Source organism: Harpia harpyja, chromosome 6 (genome assembly GCF_026419915.1).
Source record: "Harpia harpyja isolate bHarHar1 chromosome 6, bHarHar1 primary haplotype, whole genome shotgun sequence".
In the NCBI taxonomy this organism is placed as follows: Eukaryota; Metazoa; Chordata; class Aves; order Accipitriformes; family Accipitridae; genus Harpia; species Harpia harpyja.
Window position 1 is genome coordinate 54,133,558 of NC_068945.1, and position 15,943 is coordinate 54,149,500.

Genomic DNA, 15,943 nt, shown 5'->3' on the forward strand with positions numbered 1-15,943 from the left:
CAGCACCCAAACCCTAACACTAGACATCAGCCAAGACTTCAGCAGTACTGAACAAAGGGTGTGGATTACTTTGCACCTTACATGAAAACTCTAATTTCCACATACACTAATTTCCTTCTTTTGCTATAAGACAACACTGCTGTTTCATGCTTAATTTTTACGTATTATTCATAATCACTTGAATTCTTGCCTACAGTAGCAGCAAAGAGCGCACTGGCCCTTTATGTTCAGTCAAGTATCATCCAAGATGTAGGCCAACACCATTTTATGCAAGTCCTCTCTTCCCAAAGAAACATCTCAGCATTCAGCAGTCATGAGAGTTAAAAATCAATCGAAGCATTGGCCTGGCATGGGCCAGCCCTGCATTCAGGGCTGCAAGCACAGAACAAAGCACTTCCATCTGAAGCTCTCAGTTGGTACAATGTTTCTTCCTCTTTGGGGCCTATGGAGGCTTTACTCGTTGACATTTAGAGAACAATGAAAAGTCCATCTGTTCCTCAAAAGCTTTGCTAACAATGATAATGAAATGTATCTACAGCCATGCTTTAAAAACGCAGAACCAAGACAGTGGGTTGACTAGATGACCAGCCAACGTAGATCACTTTGGGGAATGTGTGGGGAAGAAGAAAGAAAGCAAACAAACAAATGACACCCACAAAACAAAACCCTGAAGCTTTTGGGAGTACAAAAAAAAAAAAAGCACATTTAATTATACTGATGTTTAATTGTCAAATAATTTACCTGTCAATACCAGTTCAGATCTCATTTTTAGAGCTCACTGAGCGACAGGCCAACTGATTAGATTAGACAGAAGCATAAGCCACACTCCAAGTGATATAGATTGAACAGGTGGCCTCCTCTCTGACCTACTACCTCTTCAAACACTGTTAAAAGTAGAATCCTTACCTTTTCTATCATGTCTAGAAAATATATATTCAGATATTTACTCCCCCTTAACCCAACATGAAAATATTTTTCTGGTATTTAATGCGTTTCAAGCAGTTTGCTCATAAAACAAAATCAACCTTTCCCAAATATACCAGTTATTCACACACATGATAAAATTGTAACTAGAAAGAGAAAATACAGGAGATGTTTAGATGGTACCAATATCTCTAGTCTGCAAAGTAATGTGAATAGATAAGACGTCTTAAAAAAAAAAAAATTCAAAGGCATCACATTACAGAGGCAGAGCCTAAAAATAATGATTTAGTATGTACATAAAATTAAAGACCAGACTTCAAAAGGAATGCACTTGAGACCAGGGGGTGAAATAAAACTTACCTGGACAACTTATGTAGAGTGAAAACTGAAGCAATGTATGGTTTGCTTAGCAGGTTAAAAAAAACAAATTAAAAAAAAAAAAGAGATTAGTCGGCCATTTCCTACAGATCAAAGTGTCTCGTACAGGCATAATTTTTTTTTTTTTTTTTCCTCTTCACACAGAAACAAATGATAGGGGGAAGGGGAAACAAAGCCATATATATGCTTTAGCAAAACAGAATTTTTAATTGTAACACTTTTCATAGAAGGTAATGACTAGCTCGGGTGTTTTAGTAGCAGTTGCTTTTCTCATGATACTACAACATGTATTATTTCACACTAAGTGAACACTAAGTTCACTTATATATCACACTATGTGTTTACCATACTTTGAAGCTACGTCTTTGGCCTGAGGAGCTTACAACATAATTCTGGTATGACAATACACAAAGTGCCAGTCGAGCATGGGGAGGGGAAAAGCAGGAAAACAATATTAAAACAGACAAGACTCACTACCTACACTCATAGCCCTCTCATATCCTCATAGGGGTAGAGTTGGGGACATAGAGATTCTGTCCTAGGACACAATCAAGCTCGGACTAAGACAGAGGCACTGCTGCAGTTGGCAAATACATTTAATCAATATTATTGAGTGACAGATTAGCAGCTCCAAGATCTTGGGATAATGAGGTACTCAGAGTGACACAAAAGGTCTTAGGACTCATCTCCAAATTAGGCCCATATTAAAGGGAAGAAATGTCCAACAACATGAATGCTAAGAATAGCTGGCTTTGAAAAACAAAGTTAAGTAACTTCTTCATTTTCAATATTTTGAATAAGTTATATAAACAGACATCTTTCTCAAGTCAGTCTACCTTTCTATCATTATATTCCAAGAAGATGCAGTCTCACGGGCAATGTGGTACAAAATGCTTCAAAGAAAGTGGCTTATCTGGGTTCCTACTTTCTAGATAATACTAAGGGTTATACTGTACATGGGACATTTCTTAGCAGGCTTGCTAGCAACCCCAGAATTATGCAAGACTGTATTTCATTATTTGCAATGAATTTCTAGAGGATACTCTTTCTTTTATGTTTTAAACTACTACTGATGACTTGCATAACCTTTTAATCAACATTGCTAACAAGTCACATACTTCAATATAGTCTCTTGATGAACATTAATACTCCACAGCTATATAGCTTTTCAGCTTAAGATGCCCCCTTAACTTCGTTTTGGCAGTATTAAGCAAAAGACAACTAACATGGTTAGAAATGGGAAGAAAAAAATAGTCAATGAAAATAATGAAAAAATACACAGGCTTAAACAAAGAAAATAATCAAGTGGTTGGAGCATTGACCCAAGATGTGGAAGGCCTTTGTTCAAGACTCCAAATGAGATTAGACCAGGTAAACAGATAAGACTGATCAAACTCTTCCACTGAGATGTCTCATAAAAGAGAAACACTCTCTGTCCAGTCCTATTAGCTATAATCTTCCATGTGTTCAGCTGTGGCAGTTGAACCATCATGCTATATACAGCATGCTACAGTCCTTTAACTCTTATTCACCTTGAGAATCATGTTTTACTCATGGTTTTAAAGGATCAATTATGTTGAACATAAATGAAAGGGAAAATAAGTGTCCTTCAAAGCTACAGTATACAACAGAAAGCATTTCAAGAAACCTGGAGTACTTAAGACCGAGTATGGAAAAACTACTTTAAATCTAACACATCCTGCAAAGAGTTAGGTATTTACTAACCAACTGAAGTATGCAGAGTTCCTGTAACAGCATGAATGCAAGAACCACCAGCAAGACACCAAAAATTACCTAGACAGCAAATTCTTTAATCCATTTTTAAATCCAACAATGGAAATGCACTATTCGACTTGAATGCATATAAATTGCTGTGTATAGTAGAACAATAATATCATAACCTTTTACTAAGGTTTTGTTGCTCTCAGCTTTTTGTGTTGAAACTCCATAGTAAACAGACTCAAGGGATACATCATTCATTTTTGTTAGGTGGACTTAAAGACCTAAAGATGCTTAAAGGGTGAGTTCTTTAAACTGAAATGAATTATTCCAGCAGTGGCCGACTTTACCAAATCTGTTGATGATACTAACAAAAATAAAGGACCAGATGGTACCCCCTCCTCACTCCTTATTCCCATACAGAGTCTATCCAGGAAACATTTTATGCTAATCAATTGTTAGCTTTGAATCAGCAGGTTTTCGCATTTTAAAATATATGCTGAATAGACCTTCTTTATGCATCACTGTGATGCTGACCTTAAAATCCTTTCACTGTTCTTCATTTGCATCTTGTTGCTATGGTAAACACATCAAACAAGAGAACATGTTTGAAATATTGGGCTGCATTTCTCCCTTTAGTTACACTGGAGCACACACATTTATTCCAGAAAAGTTTCACCAGGGAAAAGTGGAAATAAACATGGAGAATGAGAAAAAAGGAGAAAGCACGGGAAGAAAATGAACCGAGATTTCAAACAATTTTAGAGGAGAGAAAGAGAGCACAAGAAAAAGGCACAGCTTATGTAGTTACTCTTGCTGGACTTGTTCAGATCTGGTTTGATTTCTAATTAAACTTTCTTGTTCACCCGTTCAAATGATACTTTTAACTACTTGCAAGTATTTTACGTAGGAATAATATTAGCATAACAAAAAATCTTCTGCTCCAGCAGCCACAGATACGGCAGGATACTGAATCTTTTCCTTTAACAGAAAAAAATGCACCTAAAATGGCTTTATTTCCCCAGCAGTAATCAGGCAACAGAACATGAAAGCAAGAATTCCAGCAGCCATCTCTGAGTGGGCAGCAAGGGTGATCTATAAAACGCTTAAAGCAAATAAAGGGAAAGCAGAGGGAGCAAGGCTCCCTTGATCCTAAGCACAAGGACCATTCAACTACTATAGAAGAACTTACAGAAGTCACACAGAAAAACTGAAAACGTGAAGCCTGTTCAGTAATAAAGGAACGTCTAGGCCAACAATATAATTCCTAACTCTCCATAGAGCATAAGTAGTAAAGAAAACACCATTAAATGGAAATTGTTGACTAACTAAATGGATTTTCAATGTGAAGTAAACTCCCAAGTCTTCTACAAATTTTGGGAAATGCCAAGTTAGAAATATAATTCATGCTCAAGCATGAACAGAGCACTTATGCACACCACTCATTGCTTTTTCCTCTTCTTAAGTTCAAGACATATCCATCTTTTAGTGAGGGACATCAAGGGAAATGTCAGACTAGGATTTCTTTCCCCTCCATCAAAGACAGAGTTTGTGTTTACATCACGAGTGGTGGAAAGGGAAGTTTATTTCCTAGAAAACAAGATCACAGATTTCAGCCTGCCCAAAGTAATATCAGTTACAGATGATCAAGTCAGATATGATAAAACCTGAATTAATTCAGCGGCAGATGGTGTCATGTCTTTTTTTTCAGCTAAAATGCAAAACATATGGATGGGGTAGAGTAAAGTTTCAGTGAAGGACAAGGGAATGTTTGTTTAAGTCAGGGAGGAAAGAGAAACATCAAAACTAACAAAAGATGTGCAACATGAGCTTTCAAAAAACAAGATCACTTTTGTAGCTTTCCACTAACAGACTCTCTCTCCAAAAGAGGTATTTCCCAAACACCTAACATGTCCCCAAAAATTACTATTTAATACTGCTGAACATTTTTTTTTCCTTTGGTGAGGCATACTTGCTTACTGATAAGACTGCTGAACTTCACTAATACAGTTACTTTGAGACATTTTCCCCAAAAAACTTTCACAGCTTCACATGATTACAGATGGGTAATAACTATTGTCTAACAAAAGGAAAACATTGGTTCATTTTAAGAAGCCCATGAATAGTACTGTAATCTATTGCTGTGGCTTATCTAGTTACAGAATGATTTATGAGAATGCTTAGCACTGCATGGGAAGCGTGAAATGAGTACCTCTGCCCTCCAGAACTTATGATATATACCACAGCATACATGACCATTCATCTGACATTTGAGGATCTATTCATTGTAGGAAGCTTAAACACTGCTGTAAGTGTTTGCAGAAGAGCAGCCCAAGAAAGAAAATCAATTTCAACAGCCATCAAAGTGCTTCAAAACACACCTATCAAAAAAAGACAGGTTCCTTCCACTCAGCTGCTTCTTTCCTAGTGTATTTAACAGTAGCTGGATCTAGCACAGAGAACAACTTCAGTGTAAAAGCTATTAGAAAAAAATGCTGGAAAAGGGGAATGCAAAAGATGAAAATGTAGAGGGAGGCATGACAACAACAAACAGCAGATTCTGTATGGAGAGAAAAAAAAAAAACACACAGGAACTAGCAAAGGAGGAAAAAAATGCCAAAGTCCAACTGGTCACATAGTTCAAGAACGGGGGGTATGAAAAGAAATCCAGTGTTCCCATAATAAACCTTTGCAGTGCAAGGCTAGGATTACAAGGGATGAACATATTCCATTTGCCGTATCAAAAGTGAACACTGTATCCTGATTTCATGCCACAAGCAGCTTGATTAGTTGCAAAAATCTCTGTCCCTAAACTGAATTAGTAATCAATATGTTTTTCTCAAGTACTTCATCTCCCTTTTGGAATACCACAAAGAGAAGCTGGGTGGTTTTAATTCATCAGCTACACTTATTACTCCTACTGTTATTAAAAAAGTTTCCCAGTAGATCCATTGCATTTTGCACGCATAATTTCCATACTTGGCAAACATCAACATTTCCCCTTTCTGAAGCAGCGTCACAATGTATTGCAGACACCCAGGGTGGGTACCAGAAGGAAACTTTTTAGATGATTCAGGGAAGAGGTGGGTGGCCGGATCCCACAGCCTTTCTACACACGTGAGGAAGAAGGTAGCAACACTCTCCTTCTTTGCTTGAGGGATGAAACACAGAGCAGATGTCAATCACAGCAGATGAAGCAGTAGCATAAGGTACTCTTGCCGAAGTAGGGAAGAAGGCACACATATACAAACATACTGAAGATGATGAAAAGTGGAAACTTTCACAGCCCTGCTCTTCACTGCTCACTGATGTTAAACATACATGATTATAAAACACCATCCCCTAACTCATTTCTCCCCTAGTTCTTTGTTTTCTGCCCATTAACACAGTTTCAGCTGGGCTCCACATTTCACAATGACAACATGCCCGATGCCAAAGCCCTACTTCCTTTAGCTCCACCAAATGGCGCTTCATGTCTTATTATTGTCCACTCCACCTGAGGTGTCACCCAAGCATGTCTGAGTGACCATCTTACTTCTCTTGACTACTGGTCAGCTTCCACAGCTATTCATCTTTCCACGTTGTTCTTCATTATTTCTTCTTGTTTTCACACAGCATCTTAAAAGGCAGTACTACAAATCAACACTGAAGCTTATCATCTATATGTCTGGGGTCTCCACTGAACTCAGATTGAATCAAGGCCATCTTCCTCCTTTGGAGGACAATTAGATAGAAGTTTACTTCAATGTTCTACATTGTTCTGTCTTCTCCATAACTGGACGCAAATAACAGACATCCTTCCATACTTTATCAGATAGTAGTCCTCCATGCAAATCTTCTGGTGAGCTCTATCCAAACATTATCGCTCTCAAAGAGTTCCCTTGTTCAGCATGTATCAAAAAACGCAAAGGACCAAAGTCCAGCTTTCTTGTCTTCTTAGATCATCACTGCTAGGACATCCTAACCCTACAGCTCCAAGCCATATGGAGTGAGGATAGGCACTAACTCCTACCTCTCCTGTTGGAGCTATTTCAATTCCTATGACACAGCTCAGGTCTGATTGGTAAAAGTAAACATAACTCTGACCTAATGGTTATGGGCACTGACTGCAGTGACCCCCTCCAGTCCCTGGATAGCTCATACAACGACTCTCTAAAATGCAATACTGACAGAGACTGCTGGCTGTTGAGGACCTCAATCTTAGGTGAGAACTTCATGTACCCAACACGCCGGAAGCCTACACACTGTATTTTGGCTGTGGACACTACTGAACTGGCAAGACACACAAGAATTAGGAACTACAGTCTACATCCTTTTGTGGAGTTGGTTCCAGAAACAGTTGCCTATGACATTTATGCCATTTCATAGCCTTCCTGTCAAAAGTTAGTTTTCATATGCTGAAAAGACATTTACAAAAGCAAGACAGCAATTTCAGATTTACAAAAAGGATAGCTTTTCACATTTAAAAGAAAAAACAGCTATCTTATTAGATAACTATCATGGGGGGTCTCTGATTTTATCTGAAAACAGATACTGTACACAGTCACACAGAGAGCAAAGCTCTTTGTTGAAGTCCCAAACGATCATCAAAACTGTAAGTCCACAAGTCTTTCAGTGGTAGATGACAAGAGAGAAAGAATTTTTTTCTTAATTGGGGAATTTAACACTAGTTACTGGTTTACCTGCCAGACTATTTTCAGCTTTCATGCTTCAGCAAACCAGAGTATTTAGCTCACCATTCACAAACCCATTATTACACTGAAGAAAATGGGGAGCAATTAGCATACAAGATGATAGCTTAAAGGTGGTGCTAATTGGAAAGAATGAAGTATTTTTGAATCCTGTTGTATACAATTAAGTGAGATAACCAGGGTCTGGAAAAACAATTTGCTAAACAATTTCAGTGATGTCTATTCTATAATCTATGTTTAAAGTTTAAGCAAATTCAGCTTGGCAGTAAGTTCAGTGCAATATGCCTTTGCAGTATCTTACTTCAGTTACTACCACGGGGGTTGCAAACTAAAAGCTGGGACTGCTGTAGAGCAAGCCTTGTTCAGGAAACATACATACGAAAACAACGACTAATTCATCAGAACAGTGGAGATCATCACTGAACTAAGTTCAAGTTCCCAAAAAGAACTGAAGAAGAAAACCAACAAGGAAACAGAATGTAATATTTATAATGCACGGTACAGCATGCTGCTGATACACAGAGTTGCAAGACCAGTTGAATTATAGGACTGTACAAAATACACAGCCAGAAATAATAGAAAACCATCTACAAAGAGCTACTGGTGGGAAAAAAAAAAATAATTGTGCATGCTTTTGTTCATGATTGCTAAGCAGAGAGGAAGAAGTCTTGTACATGAATAGTTAATCTGCCAAAAGGAAGAAAGATGCAGTTCTTCATTACTAGTGAACTGCACTCAGACATAAGACATTAGACAATTATAGTACAGACATATGCCTTGTTACATTAGAGGTTTGTTTTCAAGAGCTACTGCTGGGTGATTTTAATTCACTTTTGCAAATTCTTTGCCATATATTGTTTCTAATCTATTTATCACACACCTACAACTATAAACATATTTGCACCAGTAGGTTTTATTTAATTCCTAGCTGCAAAAAACCTCTGTATTTGTAAATGAACTTCTACATCACTATTTTGTTTGGCTCAGAACATATTTAATATTTTCTTCAAATGACAGAGCAGTCTGTAAACCTGTAACACACCCTATTTTTAGGATCACACCTATCTCATATTTTTCTTTTTAAAAATACAGCCTAATTATGCTTTGGAATAATACCTCCCTGTACTTCAAGTGAAAAATGCTTCAACAGATAACAACACTCACAAAAGCATCTCTCCCCATAGAAAACGTTACTGCAGTCGGCAAGCAGACCTTAATGAACAACTGCAGCATACACCCCATGTTATCATGCAGGGGCGGTGTTTCTCTGTTTACTGAAAATGTTATTGAACAGTTCCCCCCACACGCACATACCAACAACAGCATGCAGTAACATCACTTATTCCTACGCCCTTCAGAGAAAAAACGATCCACCCTCTTTGTCTTCCTGCACAACTCTTGAATTATCTACCAAGGTGAGATGTATGTAGTGGTTCCAAGGACCCACTGGTAGATACAGACCTTCCCCTAAAGTCTGCTTTCTTGTAGCATAATACTCCAAGTATGTCAGCAGATAATATAAAGCAACTTCTTTAAAGGAAATGAATAAATAGTCATTCAGCATCACAATCAAAACTCAAATATTGACATGCATATAGATATATACGCATATATATATACACACGCGCATATATATATATATAATTTTTTTCCTCATGTTTGAATTATATAAAGACATCCGTGGGCTAATCTGGAAGTTCTTCAAACAATAAAATAATATCTTCACGTAGAAAACCAAGAAGAGCCAAGAGTTCACTGATGAACAACAGATTTTCATCTCTGATAAAAAAGTAATTTGAATTAGCTGATGATTTTAAAACGATTTAAGCTCCACTCCCATTATGACTTCTACATATACCTATTCCTATTTACTGAGAGCAGCCTCATGGAAGTCCATCCCTCCCGGTATGTAAGGTCAGACACAGCCTCCGTGGGATAAAAGCCTTTATCCTTCTAAAAATATCAGTCTGCCAGGATCCACTCTCGCAAATCTCCGTCATGCAAACAGCATCGCTAGTCTAGGGGCTGCTTTACTTCCATGAGTAAGCACTTGCAGCACCGGGCTATAATTAGGTGGAATATTTTTAGGGTCACTGCTGAGAATTAGAGAGAAATGACCGGGAAAGACCTCGGAATGTTGGGTTTGGGGTTTCCCCCCACCCTGCCTTCGGCTATTTCCAACCGCTGTGAGGAAAAAGAGGCTCAGCAGGAGCCGCGGTGATACACTGTTTCTGCAGCGAAGATGTCCCTCGCCGCCGTCCCCGTGCAGCGATGCCGCTTCCCGCGGGCGGGGAGCTCGCACGCCCCGCTCCCGCGCACCGCCCGCGGCCGCTCCGCGCGGCGGGCCCACGGCACGGGGCTCACGGGCACGGCCGGCCGCCGTCACCCGTGGCGTGAGGACCCGTGGCGTGAGGGCCCGCGGGGAGCGCTCCCCCCCCCCCCGCCCGGCCCCCGGGCCCCGGCCCCCGCAGGAGGGGCGGCGCCGCCGCTTACCTGACCGCCACCCGCACCGAGCTCTCGTCCTGGCCGGCCGACATGGTGCCGGGGAGCAGGCGAGGGGCGGCCGCGAGCCTCGCCGGGAGCGGGGGGCGCTGCCGGGCCGAGGAGGCGCCCGCCGGAGAGGAGGTGGGGGCACCGCTGCGGCTCCCCCCTCACCACCGCCTCCTCCTGCTCCGCCACCTCCTCTCTCCAGCCATTTTAGGTGTCTGAATGAATAGGTAGGAGCCGCGGCAGCGCAGGGCGGTTCGCGCCGCTCCTCCGCCTCCTCCCCGCCCCGCTCCGGCCCTTCCAGTCCCTGGGCGGGGAGCGCTGTCAGTCAGCCCGCCGGCGGGCGGAGGGACGGGCCCCGGGCACCGGCCCCCCGCCCCTCCGGGGTCCGGGTCCTCCGCCTCGGCGGCCGCCCCGCGCCCGCTCCAGCCGCAATGCGTCAGCAGGCCCCGCCCCGGTCAGCCGCCGCTGCCGCTACCGCCACCGCCACTGCCACCGCCGCCGGCGCGGGCAGGGCGGCCGCCTCACGGGCCTCTCCTCACGCACGGGCGCACGGCACGGTCCCCGGCACAGCTCTCCACACATACACACACCCGCCTCCTCTCCACATACCCCCTCTCCACACACACACACCTGCCCCTCCGCACACACACCCCGCTGTTGCTTGGACACACGCTCCTCACACGCAGCCCTTCGCACGCGCACCTCTTGCACGCCCGCCTCCTCGCATGCGCCTTTCCACACACGCGTGCCGTGGTGACGCTCCGTGCACAGCTCTCCTCGCGCGTGCACTCGCGTGTAGCCCCACACGCACCTACCCGCTGGCAGCTGTGGGTGCACACGACGCCATCCGTGTGGCGCCTGGCTCACACGTGCCTCTTCCCCCACACGTACGCGTGTGTGGCACTTGCACGCCTGCATGCAGTGCTCCACACGCACAGCTCATCCCCCCCACCCCAGTTCTCCACTCATGCTATCGACATGCACGGCTCTTGCACACGCACGTGCACAGCCACACGTGAGGGCTCTGCACACAGGTTTCGAGGCCTCCCTGCTGGGAAAGAGGAGCTTAACCCCCTGTCAGGGCTGGTTTTTTGCTCTTCCACCTGTTTCCCTCCCCTGAGCGGGAGCGCGATGTCCTCCTTCCTCCTCATTCCTCCCCTGGCCCTGTGCGGTCGTCACGACTCTCATGCCTGCGGGAGCACACAGCTCTCCCATTTTTCTGGCCCTACTCAGCAGATTTGTTTGCCCTAGCTGCTCCAGCCAGGCATCGCTGTTCTCACTTCGCTGATGAAATGCCTGGTTTTTAGTTGGAAACTGAGTGGGCGGATGACATTAATTTCTGATGCAAATAGCATCCCTGCCAGGAAACAAGCCTGGTTATTTTGCCCCAAACAATTCACATTCCTAAGGAAGATTTTCCATCAGAATAGGCCCGGGTTTGAATTTGTAATGATATGCTAAAAACCTTGCAGTTCAAGTTGTTTTGCTTCTGATAGTGAAGGTTGTTCACGCCCAGGCCCCAGCCTCTGTCAGAGATGGGCAGGTGAGGTCCGCCGCCAGGATGGGGCCTCTAGCTGTGTCCCCGGCTCTCTCAAAAGACAAGTCCCTCCTTCTCAGAAAAAATCAACTGTATTATTGTTACTCTGCGTGTTTCTCGTAGTTATTTTCTCTACCTTATCTATTTTTCTCCATTCATTTAGAAATTGGATTGTTTCTGGAAAATGGCCCACCTGGAAGCTGCCATACAAAATGATGGTCTTCTGCTTTCTTCTGAATTACACAGCACCACCATACAAAGCTCCAACAGCATCTGAAAGTATGGGGGACTTAAGCTACATAGCATATTGCTGAGGTATACTGAGATAATATTTATCTGAAAGGCAGAAAAATGGAGGTACAGATAGGTCAGTCTGAAGTCACCGAGGGAATCTGGTACAGGCAGAACAAAGCCTATGTTTCCCTGGGCTTCCCTGCTCACTCTTCTCTATTTAATGCCATAGGTCAGATGCTTTGCTTCTCCTCTTTTTTCGCAATATATTATAGAATGGGCAAGATAGCAGGTAAAGAAAAAGCTCCTGCAGGTGAATTGTGTTGGCATTCATATGACACACCCTCAGAATGAAAGTGATAGAAGGCTCATAGTTCAGGGCGTTTCCAGCTAGTGGGGACTAAACATTTGTGACTGTCGTACATCTGCCTGTACTGTACCAAGCTATTTAAAAATACCTGCAGCCCATCCACAGCGAGTGGAATCCTGTGGCATAATTAGGTTATCATTTACACCAGGTTTACAAATCAAGCTAACAGTAAAGCTTAAGTAAATATGGAAAAGGCAAAGGCCGCTACATTTTTGCAGTAATAGCTTTAGTAACTTGGATACTTTCTTATCCAACAGTATCCGATGCATTTTTTTCAGCTGACACAGCTACAAGGCTAATGTAACAAACACACTCAAGCCAGATTTGTACCTTGGCAGTATCCGCCTGCGTTTGTTTCACACAGCATCTTTTGCTGGGTAGGCCCCAGTACAGCAGAGCTCATCCACATCACCCTAAGCGTGCATATAAAAACCTGCTAAGTCAGTGCCTCCAGTTCACCATGTGAGCTGTGCTAAAAACCCAGCAGGGAGTAGCAGCCACAGGAGCTGCCTGCAACTTTCTCAGTCCCAGCTGCTCAGACCCAGGATCATATTCTAGATCTTGCCAGGGCCATTTCTTTTCTGGCCCTCATGTGCCCTTAGACAATTGCCTCAGCCTGACCACATCCAGCCCTCTCTCTTCCACGTGGAAAATAAAGTTAACAGATTAAAAAGTCTGGCAGAAGTCCTCCTGAGCTTAAGGTTATGTATACAGATGTGTTGGTATTTACAGGTTTCAGACCTTAATGACACAGACTTGTTATCCACATTGGGATTAAACAGGAAGTCATAAATTTTGGTGCTATAGTAAAACTATTATCTTCTAATTTATCATTATTTCAATCCTACAGTATTACACACATATTTTCTATCTTAAATATTTCATTCCAATGCCAGACTCCTCTGAAATTGATATAGCAAGTTACATTTAGCTTCTTGCCATGTTTCATGCAAATTGCCCAATTTGTGACCATTCAGATGTAAACCAGGAAAAAGACAATCCTTTTGTTAAAATAAACTGTTTCATTTTGGTTTTTCCCAATTCATCCAATGTAAACAAGCAGTCTGCTGTACTGTTAACTTGGCTGCCCCAGGAAACTTAAATCAATTCTCCTGCTTTTCATTTCTTATAATGTGGTTGACCTCTGTCTCCAGCATCCCATTCATCTCGTTGAAGGATTAACTTGAATAAATCAGGTCACAATCACTCCCTTTCTTTCATTGTCCAAGTACGTAGCCATACTGCCAATATCTTGTTTATCTTTAATAAAGCTGTATGGTAACATTTACAGCTTCGTCCAATCTCACAGCTAATGAAGGAGGTTTCCCAGAAGTTCCCATCTCCTCATGCTCCTCACTCAACATGCCTACAGGTCAGACCTGCAGCAGAGCACCCCGTCTCTCCTGTGGCTCCAACACCACAGGTACCAACCACCCCTGCCCACCCCGGATCAGCTGCAGAGGTTCCCAGAGAGGGGACAAACTGCAAGGCTGGGGAGCGGGAAGGGAGTTCACAGCTCTGGTCCCTGCTCGGTGCTTTTAGAGGAGGACTGCTGGGAACATCTCTCCCTGGCAACCATCCCGGGTGGTGGCTGTTACGCTTTCATCTCCTCCATTCTCCTGCCATATGACTCAGCACCATGAGCTTCATCCACCGGGGCAACCAACCAAAGACCTGCCTTTGGAAGGGTGAGAGCTCTGACTGACACACATGCACATGCACACCCTGCACAGGTGGTGAAGCTGCCCATAGAGTTCCTTTAAGCATCAGAAGCTGCATAAAATCACTAAGCTGTACACAACCTGAATTAGTCAAGCGGACTCCACTTAGGAGTCAGAGCCCTGAGTTTTGACCTATGTATCTTTGCAGAGAAGTTGTTTAGGCTGTGCCTATGCTGTACCAGTTGGTTTTGAAATGACCTAATTAAAACAGACCACTTTTAAAATAGTAGAGCCCTTACTTCAAATTTTTTAACTGTGATAATTTACCAGTGCTAAATAAGCAAATTTAATCAAAGTTTCAACTTCTTAGTTAGGGCCATACTAAGGTTGCCTGTTTCTTCGACCTGCTGAAAATATAATTTAGTTCAGAGAAGAGATTCTGTTGATGGAAATAACAGATCAGTGTTAGAAGATATTGACATTGAGACAATTCATAACCATCAAGATCTATCCCATAATGGTTTGATAATGATCATCTATTTAAGATTTCACTGTACAAAACCTTATCAGGTAACAGCCTGAAATTCATTATACAGTTGTGATGGTCTCTAGTGCTCTTTTCTGCTGAGTAGTGGAGGTGACACTGTTTCATTGAGACAGGCAATAAAATATGAAATCACTAACTTCTGATTACTCTGTATCAGTTAGACCAATTGCACCATGACTGGTAGAAGGCTTCAAGCAAAATCAGTAGGTTTTGTCAGGTTAAATGCTCAGCCCACCATTGTGGAAGACAGATATTCTTCTGGATACAGACAGCGGAACATGAAATGTTCAAGCACTGTGGAAGAACAGTATTGATGCCTTGTTCTAAAGGTCATTAAAACTCATTACCTACATAGTTCATGCTGTTTTATCAAATTCACACACATGAAATAAACAGCTAGTATATCATCTCATTAGTGAGTATTGTTTTATTGAATGTATATATGAAATAAACTCTTTTTAGCCACATAAAAGCCACAATTTATTCAGTGATTTTGGAATGACACACCATGAAGCCTAAATGTATATGCAAATATGATATAGTAGATACATTCTAATAAGCAAAATTTTTATCATATTCATTCATATGACAGTTTGAAAAATGTAGGGATTTTGCCTCATATAAGTGATCACAGATTTTCTCTATAGCTTTTTCCTTGTCCAGGTTTGTCATAATTCTATGAACTCTGTGACCCAATAACTCCTTGTATTCCAGTATCTTCTGACACAGGAAGGGTAACTGGACTCCTATGGATCTGGGTTTCATGAGCTGTTGCTGATGGAAATTGTCAGCAACATTCACTCATCAGCAATAATCACTCCATTTTATCTGATAAACACTAAAGTCTTCAACATTAATGTATACAGTGCTTCCAGGTTTCTACTTGGCAAAGTGAAACTTCTGTTTGCATTTTCTGTTTGATGCCTTGGGCTTAGGCTTTTCCATAGTCATCTTTAGGAAGATCTTCACTACAAACTAAAATAAATTTCTAAAAACTGTTATATCTTGATTTTTAAGGACTTTCTAGAAGTAGTTTTTTTCTTCTCTGACTGGCTTCTCATTTCAAACTGCAGGTCTTGGAAAGCAGTCAGGCTTATAAAAGACATTTAAAATGCTTTCCATTTTCTTCCCATCACTCACTGAGACTTTTGATTAAATAACAATGGGGAAAGAAAAGTGTTAAGCCACTCTAAACTGGCAGGCTAAAAAGTACAACAGGGGAGCCTTTGCTTCCAATAACTGTGGAAAAGAAAGCGGGCTGCTGAAGGAAATTATCACTTGGCTCGTGTCAGGATGGGGGAAAGGTAAGTTCAAAGTTGAGAAGGAAGAAAGGAGTGCAAGATGATGTTTTGTATAATCAGAATAACAACAGATAAGGAAAGGAAACAGGCTAGT

At 42.1% G+C, this 15,943-nt stretch overlaps 1 protein-coding gene across 9 annotated transcripts in view; it reads right to left on the reverse strand.

Moving 5' to 3' along the window:
- Nucleotides 1–10,584, reverse strand: part of KIF21A (kinesin family member 21A) — a 93,189-nt gene extending 82,605 nt beyond the window's left edge. For 6 of the 9 annotated variants that reach the window (XM_052789512.1, XM_052789511.1, XM_052789516.1 and 3 more), the window contains exon 1: nucleotides 10,206–10,583. In XM_052789512.1, the coding sequence (XP_052645472.1) occupies nucleotides 10,206–10,249 (44 nt within the window). In that variant the 5' untranslated portion in view covers nucleotides 10,250–10,583. Of the gene's footprint in view, nucleotides 1–10,205 lie in introns of all 9 variants that reach the window. The other 3 variants (XM_052789508.1, XM_052789509.1, XM_052789507.1) reach the window with 1 other exon arrangement.
- Between the last annotated feature and the right edge of the window lie 5,359 nt (nucleotides 10,585–15,943).